This window comes from Schistocerca piceifrons, chromosome 2 (assembly GCF_021461385.2).
Source record: "Schistocerca piceifrons isolate TAMUIC-IGC-003096 chromosome 2, iqSchPice1.1, whole genome shotgun sequence".
Lineage (NCBI taxonomy): Eukaryota > Metazoa > Arthropoda > Insecta > Orthoptera > Acrididae > Schistocerca > Schistocerca piceifrons.
The window spans coordinates 398,324,054-398,337,070 of NC_060139.1; the positions used below are offsets into that span (position 1 = coordinate 398,324,054).

The 13,017-nt window shown below is 39.3% G+C and overlaps 1 protein-coding gene across 2 annotated transcripts in view; it reads right to left on the reverse strand.

Moving 5' to 3' along the window:
* Positions 1 to 13,017, reverse strand: part of LOC124776225 (vacuolar protein sorting-associated protein 18 homolog) — a 267,952-nt gene that overhangs the window by 7,635 nt on the left and 247,300 nt on the right. For both annotated transcript variants that reach the window (XM_047251081.1, XM_047251082.1), the window contains one exon: positions 11,483 to 11,622. In XM_047251081.1, coding sequence (XP_047107037.1) covers positions 11,483 to 11,622 — 140 coding nt within the window. The remainder of the gene's footprint in view (positions 1 to 11,482; positions 11,623 to 13,017) is intronic.

The following is a 13,017-nucleotide window of genomic DNA, read 5'->3' on the forward strand; positions in this document are numbered from 1 at the left end:
CCAATGTCCAGCTTATGCACTCTGCAAAGGCATAAAAGGGCCAAGGGAAGAGCCTCTGTCCATTTCTCATGGTGGAATGGGAAAGTTGCCTTTAGGGTCCATCCCATTGCTGGCTGGATGTAGCTTCTCATATGATGATGCTAGATGCTACATAAATTGGACTATTCTTGGAACAAAACAGATTTAAATAGGTGAAGCTGATCTGTAGTGATATGGAGGGGGCAACTGAGTCATGCTGTCTATTTGGCAATGGAGGTCTTTGTTGTTGTTTTGACAGAAATGCTGGTGATGTGTATAGGTTCCACATATTGAATACATCTCTTTACAGCTGTAAAAGATAACTGCAGCTATCAGCAGGAAGGGGACATATGGGACTGATGTGGACTTGGGATAATCTTGTTGGAGAGCCCTGAAACTGCCCAATGTCAGCATGTATATGTCATTCCGTGGTGGCACTGAATACAGAAGCATGCTCCTTTGTGAGCATCTTTTTCAATCAATGGCCACATAAAACGGTCAGTCAGTAACTTGATGGTCATGTTTGCTCCTGGGTGTTACAGATTGTAAAAATCATCTAAAGCAACTTTGCTGTGTTTGGTGAAATGTAGTGCCTTGGTTTCTGCTGACAGATGTAGCATCACAGTGTGCTTGACCCCAGAATTTGGGTAAGTCACCATCCTGTGGAAAAGATGGCCAATAAATGCTGCAGCTTTGGGTCTGAAATCTGAGCAGCAGCAAGTTCTTTGTAGTCCATGGTATTTTCCAAACCACAGATGTGCAAGAACTAATTATCCCTAAAGTTTTCTGCTCCTTTTATGTGGCTCACATCTGTCATAAACTGGCTGACAAACTATGTAAATCTGAATGTCTAGGGAACACTTGTCAGTGGTGTCCTGGCATGCAAAGACTATTAGTTGGTTGTTGTTACAGTAAATCTCCAGACCATAAACTTCCATTTGTGCCCAGAAATATTTAACAGCTTTATAAACTGCAAGCATTTCTCTGCCATAAGTGCTCCAGCACTGTCACACTGGTTGCAACTTTTTGGAAAAAAAAATTAATGCTTGCCAATATTAGTAGATTTGTTGGTGTAAGGCTACACAGATGGCACTGGTGAGTAAGGGGCACTAGTTAGGCTCACCTTAAGATCACAGAAAGTTCTTCCCATCTTTGTGGTCAACTTGAGGGACTGCCAGCCTGTGGTGCCATGTCCTCCTTGCTTATTTGTAAGCTGCCTCATTGCTGGGAGGTGGCAGTGATAAAAGTTGACCATTTCCAGGAAACATCATTACATCTGGTATTGCATCAGCTTCACATGAGCTTGTAGAGCTTCTGCTTTCTCTAGCAACAGATGAATGCCACATCCTGCAACCAAGTGTCCCAGGAAGGTCACTTCTACTTTGCCGATGACACACTTCTTTTTATCCAGTACTAAGCTGTAATTATGCAGTCACTGATACACTTCCTGCACTTGTCATTCATGAAGCAAGGTGTTTCTTGAGAATGCTAGAATGTCATTAAGATATACAAATCAAAATGGAAACTCTTTCAGCACTTGATCTACAAAATGTTGCCATATCTTTGTGACACTTTTGGGGTCACACGGCACAAATGAAAATTCAATTACTACCACCTTTGGGATGTCACAGAATGCCACACGTATTTCATTGTATGCTCTGCAGCAGTATATGATGATGAAAACTTCTGTGCCAGCTAATGCACACATAAAATAATCTTGAATGTTTGGTATGTGATATCCATTTGGGACTATTCTTGCATTTAAAACACAATAAACACCACAGTGGTGCCAAAACCCATCCTTCTTGTGAATGAGGTGCAAATTTGATGATCGCATGCTGTCAGGACAACAGATTATTCTAACTTGGAGCATTTATTCAAATATGACTTTCATTTTTGTCAGGCACTCAGGGGAAATTACATGGGCACACTATGAAATGAGTTGGCCAGGTGTGGCACATATATGTTACATAGTGTTGTATCTGATGCCGCTGTGGTGTGCTGGTATCCATAAATCAGTCAGACTATTTCTGTGTGGTGTTGCAGGTGTTGGGTGTTCTCTATCCTCTATCCATGCTGTAGGTGAAGTATCCTCATATGCTGCATACTGTACTGCTCGTAATGCATAATGTGCAAGGAAGTCAGTGCCTAATATAGGTTCAGGAATGTTAGCAACTACAAATGTCCAAGTGAAGATGATGGCACGGCAAATGTCAATTGGTACCTTGTGGGTGTAGATGATGGATGCTAAGTTTTTACAGCTCTCAGGTGTGACTGGTCAACTAGCTATTTTCAGGTGCACACCAGGCTGGAAATGTGCTGACATCTGAGCCCAATGTCAAGCAGGAAGGTCTAGCCTAACAAATAAAGAATGACAGAAATTCCATAATACCAATTTATTTTTCAATATAATACCTGTGTACACTAATACACTTGTGGGCACGCTCAGATAACTTCTGCGAACCATTCAAATAAAAGTTCTTCCAAGCATTTACAGCACCAATCACAGCATCATCATTGTCAAATCATCATCCTTTGAGATCCTTTTTTAGGTTTGGGAAAAGAAAAAGTCTGATGGAGGCAAATCTGGAGAATATGGTAAATGGTGTAACAATTTGAACCCACAGTCACATACAGTTTCCAGTGTTGCGAGGACTTTGTGCGGCGGTGCGTTGTTGTGATACAAAAGAACTCCACGCGCTAATTTTCTGCACCTTTTTTTTCATCTCTTCTCTGAAACAGTGCAGAAGGGTGCAGTTGTATGATGCTTTGATAGTTATGCCCTTTTGCAAGTGATCCACCATAATTACCCCTTCTGCATCCCAGAAGACCGATGCCATCACCTTACCGGCTGATTTTTGCACCCGGAATTATTTTGGGGGAGGGTATGAAGGATGTTTCCACTGTTGTGGCTGTTGTTTTGTCTCAGGATCAAAGAGGTGAACCCACATTTTGTCCATTGTCACATACCTTGCAAAAAAGCAGTCTTCATCTGCTTCTAATTGGTGGATGATTTCTTCACAACACTGCACACACTCCCGTCTCTGATTTGCATTCAAGTCTTTCGGGACCCACTGAGATAAAACTTTCCACATTCCCAAAATATAGACAACAATGTCATGAGCATGCCAATGGATATTCCAAATGTGTTTTCAATGTGCTGCAACACTGTTTGATGATCCTGAAAAATCGTATCACAAATTGCAGTCACTGTTTCATCAGTGGCAATGGTGACAGTCTTTCCGCTCCTTGGTGAATCTTCCACACTCGTTCTTTCACATTTGAAGTCGGATACCCAGTTTTTCACTGTTGCATAAGATGGAGGAATGTCCTTAATTGTATTCTACATGTCCTCCGCAATTTCCCTGGGCATCATTCCCTTAATGAAGACATTCAATCGCAGCATCGTTCTTGATTCTCTCGATATTCACCATTGTTCTTACACTATGATATACAACACATCCTAGTGGCAAAACTAACGAAGCTGTAGCCATGAAATTTGACTTGCATACCCACAAATGGTCACCATAAAACAGTAGGTGGTTTTGTTTGTGAGAGACACCATGGTAACTAGCTCAGGCTAAAAACTTTTCTACCACCTCTTATACTTAAAATCACTGTGATACAGTGGGCTTTGTCAGTGGCCGTAGTATTAGTGAAGGTTGCGTAGATGTCATACTGCTGCCACAGATGTACCAATGGCTATGGGTGGTTTCTTTACTGCTGTGTAATGTTGTCCCACCTGTTGTTGATCTCAAGTCCAAATTGTCAACACTTTTTGCTTGACTTGTGATCTGTCACACCTAATCCAGATTCTGATCATTGTTTGGTTAGGTGCATGATATAGTGGATTTTCATGCTTGCCAACTGGAATGACTGTGTTATCAACAAAAATTAATAAATTTGCCCCCAAGGTACTACTGGAGTCAGACCTGTCTGCCCAGAACCTCAACTGAGGAGCATAAACTCCACAGCTCCTCAGAAATGTTTGGCAGGAGGTGGGACGTGATGGTGGTGCCAACTGATGTTGTGTCTTCAGATAGGTTTGGCATCTTTTGGTTGGAGTAAGCTGGCACACTGTCTTTCGATGATGTCACAACAACTACTGCTGGCAACTTCAATGCTGCATATATTCTACCAGCCACATTTACAACTTGTATATTGGTTTATCATCATGCCCTACCACTGCTACTTGTGCTTGTGACAGTAACTACTGTTGCCAAATATGCAACAACAATTTGTCCTAAACTGTAACTGTGTCTATCATAGTTTGTAGGTGCCACCAAAATTCTTAAGGGGATTTGTTACCCACTTTTTTCTTTATGTAGTGCTTTTCTAAGCTTTTGGTCTGTTTATTTGGTACAGCAATCAATTAATACAGGTTTTAAAGCAAGGTAAGCTTGATGATATGGTGGGTGCACAATAATATTTGATACCAATGTTGTCACTCGCTGGTCTAAATTTCTGATCACTAACATAAATTTTTCATGATAATTGGTAACTTGGTAGTGCACAAAAATATTTTCCACGACTATGAATCAAATTTGAGGTTGATCAAGCATCGATGGGGCCCATAACTGCAAAAACAATGCAGAAGAACAACTTGAACCATTGGACAGGCAATTCCTTGGTCTTAAGTGCAGTCACAATATGGAGGGGGAAAAATAAATAAATAAAAAAAAATCACCAGAACAGTCAGCATTTTAAAATCTGGCTTAACATCACCTACTATGGCATAGTGTAAAGACCAAATGCACGGTGGGGTGTAGTTGGTATTGGTGTCTGTGTTTATTGCACACTGTTTCAGTGTTCAGTTGTTAGCACTGTTCAGTGTTTAATTTTTGCAATATACAAAGGGAGAGCTCCAAAATCTGGATTCCACTGCAAACTTCTTGAATCTCGTCACTGATAGTGCACAACTATTTGCGAATGTCTTCCCCTGTCGTGGCACCATATTTAACTGTCCACAAAATAAACTGTCAGCACTTATATTTGTTTCCCCATTGTTGTGTTGGGGTCAACAATTATATGGGTAAGGTATACCCACAACATAAAATAACATACACAGAATTGAAGTGCATGTAATTACTTTTTATTTCTAGCAACACCGATACACGCCCATAAACAAACACAGGTAAGTTGACACAGTGAGTACTTCAAAGATACTTTTTGTATAGGAAGCAACAGACACTACAGTCAGTTACTGATTCGATTGTCCCACATATGGATTAATTTATCAATTGTTAATAATCAGTAGACTATTCCCTTGTCATTTTAAGTTATTAAAACTTTTGATTACATCTGAAAGAAAGACTATGAGCACACAACAGAGCAAGGCACAACCCAGCTGCCATAGGGCCATCTGGCACACAGTCCAACACCTGTGCCCATCTGGCATGCAGTCCAACACCTCTGTCCATCTGGCAAGGCAGCTGCCCCATAGGGCAGAGTTGAAACAGTATAACCTAGAAAATCATAATGCAATACACTGAGTCACTAACATGTGTATCCTATATAACTCCCTAGTATGCTGGAGTAAATAATTATGAGAGACATACTTTGGCCTACTTTCTGCTGTATAAAAACAAGGAAGAAAATCTACAACAACAGTGAACCTAATATTACAATTTTATGACATATTATACACTTTGTCAATCACATGAATCAGAGATTGTTTACAGAGCATATCCTGGAACTGCCAAAAAATGGGTAAGGTGTAAATTATCAGCCTGGTAGTGAAGCGCTGTACTCTTTAGGTCAATAATACATTTTTTTAGTATGATCCACTTTTAGGTCAAAGAACTTTGTCCAACATTTTTCCAGTGAAGAGATTCCTGCCTGAAATACATTTCTCAAAGAGTCCCAATGTAGCCATCCTAAGCTGCCATGATATCTTAACACAACTCAGAAATTTTTCCAGACACAAATTTATTTTAATGTGGGGATACATGGAAGTCAGTGGGTGATTGCTTTTAAGTAATTCACCCTTCAAATTGCCCCACTTTCCCACTGTCAAACAACATACTTCATGGCCCACCCAATCTGCCCTATCATTTGTGTGTGCACAAAATAATAGCAGTCCTATCACACTTCCCTGGGCACTCCTGATGGTACCCTTGTCTCTGATGAACATTTGTTTGAGGAAAACATGTTATTACTTAAGAAGCCTCTGAGCCACTCACATATTTGGGAACTTTACCATATGTTCATACCTTCATTAACAGTCTGCAGTGGGGTACCATGTCAAATGCTTTTCAGAAATCTAGAAATAAGGAATCTGCCTGCTACCCTTCCTCCAGAGTTCACTTTGTATCATGTGAGAAAAAGCAAAGCAGAGTTTTTACACTTTTTTCCAGTCACTTGGGACTTTGCACTTGGCAAGAATTCACGATAAATGCACGCTAAGTAAGCAGCCAATATTGCAGAGTACATTTTGTAAAAATTAATGCAGGACTGTGTCCAATGGTCAAATGAGGGTATGTTTATAGTCTTCTCCTATGTGAACGATTTCTTCAATGCGAAATTTAAAACATCAGCTTTCATTTTGCTATCTTCTTCTGCCACACCACCCTTCGACCTGATTACCGACTTTACACAGGACAAGAATTTTCTCAGGTTCTCAGTCAGATCTTATGCTAATGTATGCTGGTGTTAGAAGTTGTATGCTTTGTGCATAGATCTATTCACAGATGCATGAATTCCTACTAGCCTTTGCTTGTCATCATCGCTGGGACTGCAACAGCCTTTGCTTCCTCAGAATTTTCTGAATTTCATTGTTAAATCAAAGTGGATCTTTTCTGTCCTTAATCCACTTATTAGGCATGTACTTGCTCAGAGCACGACTTACAATCTGTTTAAACTTTGCCCATAATTCCTCTATGTCCATCATACTGGAACTAAATAATGTCAATTCATTGTCTAAGTGAGATGCTAACAACTGCTTATCTGCTCTTTCTAGCAGAAAAACTCTCCTACACCTTCTTGACTTATTTATTGACTTTAGTAACCACAGTCACTATGATGACATTATGATCACTAATCCCTCTCCACTGATGCCATTGATAAGGCCCAGCCTGTTTGAAGCCACAAGGTCTAAAATTTTCCATTGCCTGTGGGTTGCTGAACTAGCTCCTCAAGTCAGTTTTCCGAAAATGTGGTCAAAATTACTTCACAGTATTATCTATCTATACCCTCTGCAAAGAATGCAAAGGTGTCCCAGTCTACATATACTTGGCAGGTTAGAGTAACATCCAACAAGTATTGCATGATCTGGGTATTTACACACTTATACGCTACTGACCATAGACTTTTTCTGAAAGGCTCTAAAACTGTCACAACAGAATATAAAGCCCAGTAAAAACAACTATCTATCACTTTGTTTCACCTAGACCGGTTACACACAACCAGTAACCGGAAGGGACAGAATATTTTTGTTAACTGCAGTAAATACTCACGCTCCTATGGCATCTAGTCTGTTTTTCCAATTTCATTCCACTGAATCACTAAATATGTTAGAGCTTCCTACTTTGGGTTTCAGCTCTTGGTCCCAACAATAATTTCAGCTTGGGAACAGATGAATTTGTCCTGATCAGCAGTTAACAAATGCAGCATCCATCTGGCACAAAGCTTTCTCTTAGACAATTATTGATGTAAAACTTACTGTACTCTTTTTTTCTGAAATTCCCATATTATCATGTGTTTCATACATATTTAATTGCCATTATTCAGTATGATATTGGGTATTTTTTCAGAGAGATGTTTTTGTTACAGGTTCATAGCTGATACAATTTCCACAAATAAGTCTTTTTGAACTATAATTAATTTATTTTGTCACAACTAGTTTCAAAACTGCAGCTCCACTGTCAAGAACACTTATTCATAGAAGCCAGACACAAGCTGTCATAATACTACTTGGCACATAAGTGAGAGTGAGAGTGAGAGTGAGAGAGAGAGAGAGAGAGAGAGAGAGCGCACTGAGAAAGTGTACTATGATTGTAAAACTGATTTGCTCCACAATGTTATTCCCCAGTCCTATCCTGCTGTCCCTCTCTCTCCCCATCCCGTGCCTCTCCTATACACCCACTATCCACCCCAGCTGAGATTGCTACTCACTGCAGTCAGGCCTTAACACCTGGAGACGACACTGGTCATGTGTGTACAAGCTGTGATTTGTGTGAATGTGGGTGGGGTTTCTATGTCTGATGAAGGGCTGAAGGCTCTAGTCAGATGCTTGAATATATCTGTCCACAACTCAACACTCCTTCTAAGTGGTGAACAGCAAACTATCCTTTGCATATTGTAATTATCATGTTTGTATGTTATCAGAAAATATACAGGACAGATTTTATAATACATTATTGAACAGCTATGATTCATAACAAATAAAAATATGAGATGTGCTCAAAAAGTAATGGGGATTTTTTAATTCCACAGGCTTAATATATACTATATTCATTTTTTTTAAATATATCTTGTGGATGCACATGTTCCTGATGCATGTTTGCATTTTCAGCTGTTTTGAATATTTAGTTTATTGTTGGTGGTTGAAAAGGTTACATGTATTTTTGGCTGCTCAGCAAATTTTAATGCACAAAAATGATGGATCAAAGAAAATGCATTAAATTTTGAATGAAAAATGAAACGAAAGTGCAGCACCACATTCAAAATGTGGCAAATCTACTATGAGTAAGACAAGAGTTTACAAGCCCTGGACACCCTAGCACAACAATTACTGATGACAATGTGGAAGAAGTAAAGAAAATTATCCTGGACAATCACTGTATCTGGAAAATCACTGTATCACTGTCAGAGAAGTTGCTGATGATGCCAAGCAATTTTTTTGGATGTTTTGGGCATGAAATGTGTAACAGGACCGTTTGTTTCAAAATGGTTGAATTTTGACCAAAAACATCTTCACTTATAGACATCACTCAGGAATTGCTCCATGAAATCGCCAACAATCCAGAACCTTTAAAGAAGATTACAACAGGTGACAAAACATGGGTATAGGGGTGTGACGTCAGAAACCGAGGCCTAATTGTCCTCATGGAAACTGCCTGAAGAAAATTCGACAAGTTTGATACAGGTGAAGGTTCTTGTCACTGTTTTCTTTTATTACAACGGGATAGTGCATTATGAGTTGCTGCCTTGTGGTCATACAGTCAATAACGAATAGTAGCTGGAAGTTGTGCACCATTTTCATGAAGCAATCCGAAGAAAAAGACCAGAATTGCGGCAAAACCACTCTTGGAAATTGCATCATGATAATGCTCCCTCTTAACCCTCACTGGTTTTTTGTGATTTTTTGGGAAAAAACAAAACTGTTATGTTGCCTCAGCCACCGTATCCATCAGAAATGGCCCACTGTGACTTCTTTACATCCCTGAGGCTGAAGAAAATGATGAAAGGAGGTTGTTTTTCCATCACTGATGAGATAAAAACAGAATCGCTGACGAAGCTGAACACCATAATGAAAAGTGAGTTCCAGAAGTGTTTCCAAGATTGGAAAATGCACTACCACAAGAATATTACAAGAGGGTTATTCGGAAAGTAAGGAACGATCGATCGCAAAATGGAAAATACAGTGAAAATCTGATGACCTTTGCACAGATGCATTGGGTACTGCGTCTAGTATGCCCAGCAATTTCATCATGTCACTCTTTTCAGTTCTGAGCTCCCAGTGAGAATGTAAAGATGGCTAGAAATTAGCGTCTCCCGCCAAGTATGAGGGCCTGGTGAAAGATTTCGCCTGAAGCTATGCAATGCACATAACTTAACTGTCATGCGGTTCGCTCTACACGACAATTCTCAGCCGCACTCTTCAGGGCCAATGAAGATGCTCCTGCAGTGTTTTCGATGGGAAGTGTTTGATCCCCCACAATACAGCTCATAATTGGCTACCCCGAGGTTCATCCCTGCTCAAATGAACCGCTGGCTATGAAGACAATATTTTGACACAGACAACGGGCTGCAGTCCAGAGTAGAAAACTGTCAAAAAGTGGCTGTCTTCTATAACAAGGGAATTGAAAAGTTGGTACAACGCTATGACAGATGTCTAAGTCTAAGCAGCGACTGTGTAGAGAATTAGCTGGAAGGTGTAGCTAACTGTTGCAAATAAAACAGTTTTGATTTTCACTGTGGCTTCCATTTCATGACCTATCATTCCTCACTTTCCGAACAGCCCTCATATATGAGGGGGATTACTTTGAAGGGGACAAAGCTGACAATGAATAAGTGTACTTTAAGAAAAACAAAAACTGCCATTACTTTTTTATCACACCTTGTACATCACATATAATTTTCACAAATCAAAAATCTGGTCACAGCATCAGTGTGAGTGCACTTTCCTTCTGTTTTCTCTGTGAAGTGCTGAGACTTATACATTGATGGTGTGAGGCAAAAGCTTGATAGCTGTGCATGTCACTGGCTCCAGCCCCCCATTTGTTTGAAAACTGGAATAAAAGTGTTCTAGCAAAGTATTGCTCAGTCAGTTATGATTGTCTTTTAATTAAAAGCATATACACTATGTAATCAGAGAAGAAAGAGATTCAAAGATGTCAATGTTATATAAATCATACGTTAAAGCAAAAGTGAAAAAATTTAATAAACATTTCACCACAAGAACATAAATGTTTGAGGAAGAGATGTCAGTGTTAAGGTTGAAATGTAATATGATTGCTATGGTTAACAACAGCAAGAAAGATGAAAAAGAATTTTGAATTGAATGGGTAAAATAACTAGCAAACTTTTTAGACTGAAACAATTAAAGAAAAAGGTGAAATGTGGTGAATACTGCCAGGTATGACAATAGAAACTTCTTCAACATTGGGGAAGGTACAGAACAACAAAAATAAATAAGTAAAAATAGGAAATGGGATAAAATGAACTCGACATAGTGGGATAAAGGTTACACAAACAGCCAAGTCAAGCGAGAGATTCAAAGTAGACTGGTATAATCAAAATAAGTTTCCAAGTCTACTGGTACAAACATTAACGTGGAACTGAAGTTTCTGAAACTGTATATCTGTGGTACAGTACTGTATATAAATGAAACATGAACTTTAGGTAAATGAGGGAACAAGAAAATGGAAACATTTCAGTGTGGAGCTATAGAAGGATGTCAAAAATGAAGTGAGGATGGGCCCATTAATCACAATATAGTTTTCTTTTCTGCTGTTATTTTTCCTCTCCCCCTTCCTCCCATCTGTCACCATTTAGTAGGATGCACTATGAACTGCAAAAGCAACACTTTATTTAAATTCCATGTACATTGATTCTTCTACTGTTGAAAGAATATGTTCATAATGGTATCATTTTCTGACTTTGATAGGTACAGCTTTTTATATCACCAACAGTTAATTGACAGCAGCTGCCAACATGAAGAATAGTTGCTTCTCATTTGATATATATTATTTAAATGAAATCTGCATTGGAACACAAACAATATGTGATACTACGTACTCACCTAATCATGTATTCTCCACAGTACAAACATTCTGATGCAATAATGCTGTCGATATCAGCCTTCAATTGGTCCCTTGCAGACATGGTTGCTGAACCCAGAGAAACAGCATCATCTCTGCCAGACATACTCTGCAGCTGTCGCTGTGGAATGCATATAAAAATTGTAACATTGGAATGTTCATGAGCAGATAGGATGTGTCATGTCAATAATCAGTGAGAATTAGAATCTGATCAAAATCACCAGTGTGCATGTCACATCTTAGAACTTCTCCAGTCGCCTGAACATCATGCGTGAACTTTCTGTTGACACTAATGGGCTGTAATAAGTGTCAGTTTGTGTGCAGTGTTTAACTGCGCATGTGTGTATCGTGACTGGGTCCTGCCCTTTGTGTATTTCACTACCACTGGTCATAGCAGACAATAATATGTTCCCACCACAGTGGCAGTCTGCTTACTATTTGAGTACGCATTAGCTGAGAAGCAGCTGACACTCACTGCAGAACAGCTGTAGCGCCATGAGACAGACATTAACTAACAAATAATTTTAATTAGTTTACAATGCTAGTTTCGCATTAACTGGGACTGTAATGTCTCACTGCTTTCCTGTAGATAGTTGCTGTCAATGATCACATGTACAGCGATAGTGTAAGAGTATTGTGTGAAGTAGAGAACTGCACACTTTACGAAGGCCCCTTGAAAGATATTTGAATCCTTGCACTCAGTTCTCAAAACATATCTGTGTTTGTAGATAATAATAAAAATCAGTTCAACTGATCGCAGTATCTGACAGGAAAAGACAGAAGGATAACCTGTTGTACTGTGCTGGGCTGCCCAGCACAGACAGAAAAATGATTTATACATACACTTTTCCTACCTTGTCTAAGGTTCAGAGCAATGTTCTGCATTCTGGTGCTGCTCTACAAAAAGTTTCCAGCAAACACGAAGCAAGAATATGTAGATGTCTCTTGTTCTTTTATATTTATTATTGGAGTTGTATATGACTGAATACTATCAAACAATAGAAACTCCAGATTGGAATATCAACAATATAAGAAAAAGATAGACTTTTACTCACCATAAAGGTAACACGATGAGTTGCAGACAGCCACGACAAAAAGGCACTTACAAATTAGCTTTTGGCCAGAGCCTTCTTCAGAAAAGGAAACACATGCACATTCAGAGCAGTCCAAGTTGCCTGAGACGACAGTCAGTGTGCGTGAGGTGTGCTTGCTTGTGTGAATGAATATGTGTGTGTGTGTGTGTGTGTGTGTGTGTGTGTGTGTGTGTGTGTGTGTGTGTGTGTTTTCTCTTCTAAAGAAGGTTTTGGCCAAAAGCTAATGTGTAAGTCTTTTCACTGTACTTGTCTGCAACTCAATGTGTCATCTTCATGGCAACCTATATTTTCCTTATATTGTAAATGCTTAATATAATTTATTCAAAATGTGCTTTCACTGTTATTATGAATTAACATTAAATAGTCATGGTACTGAGCTATAGCTATGCAAATTCCGATTTTTCCTTAGGAGTCTTCGCATG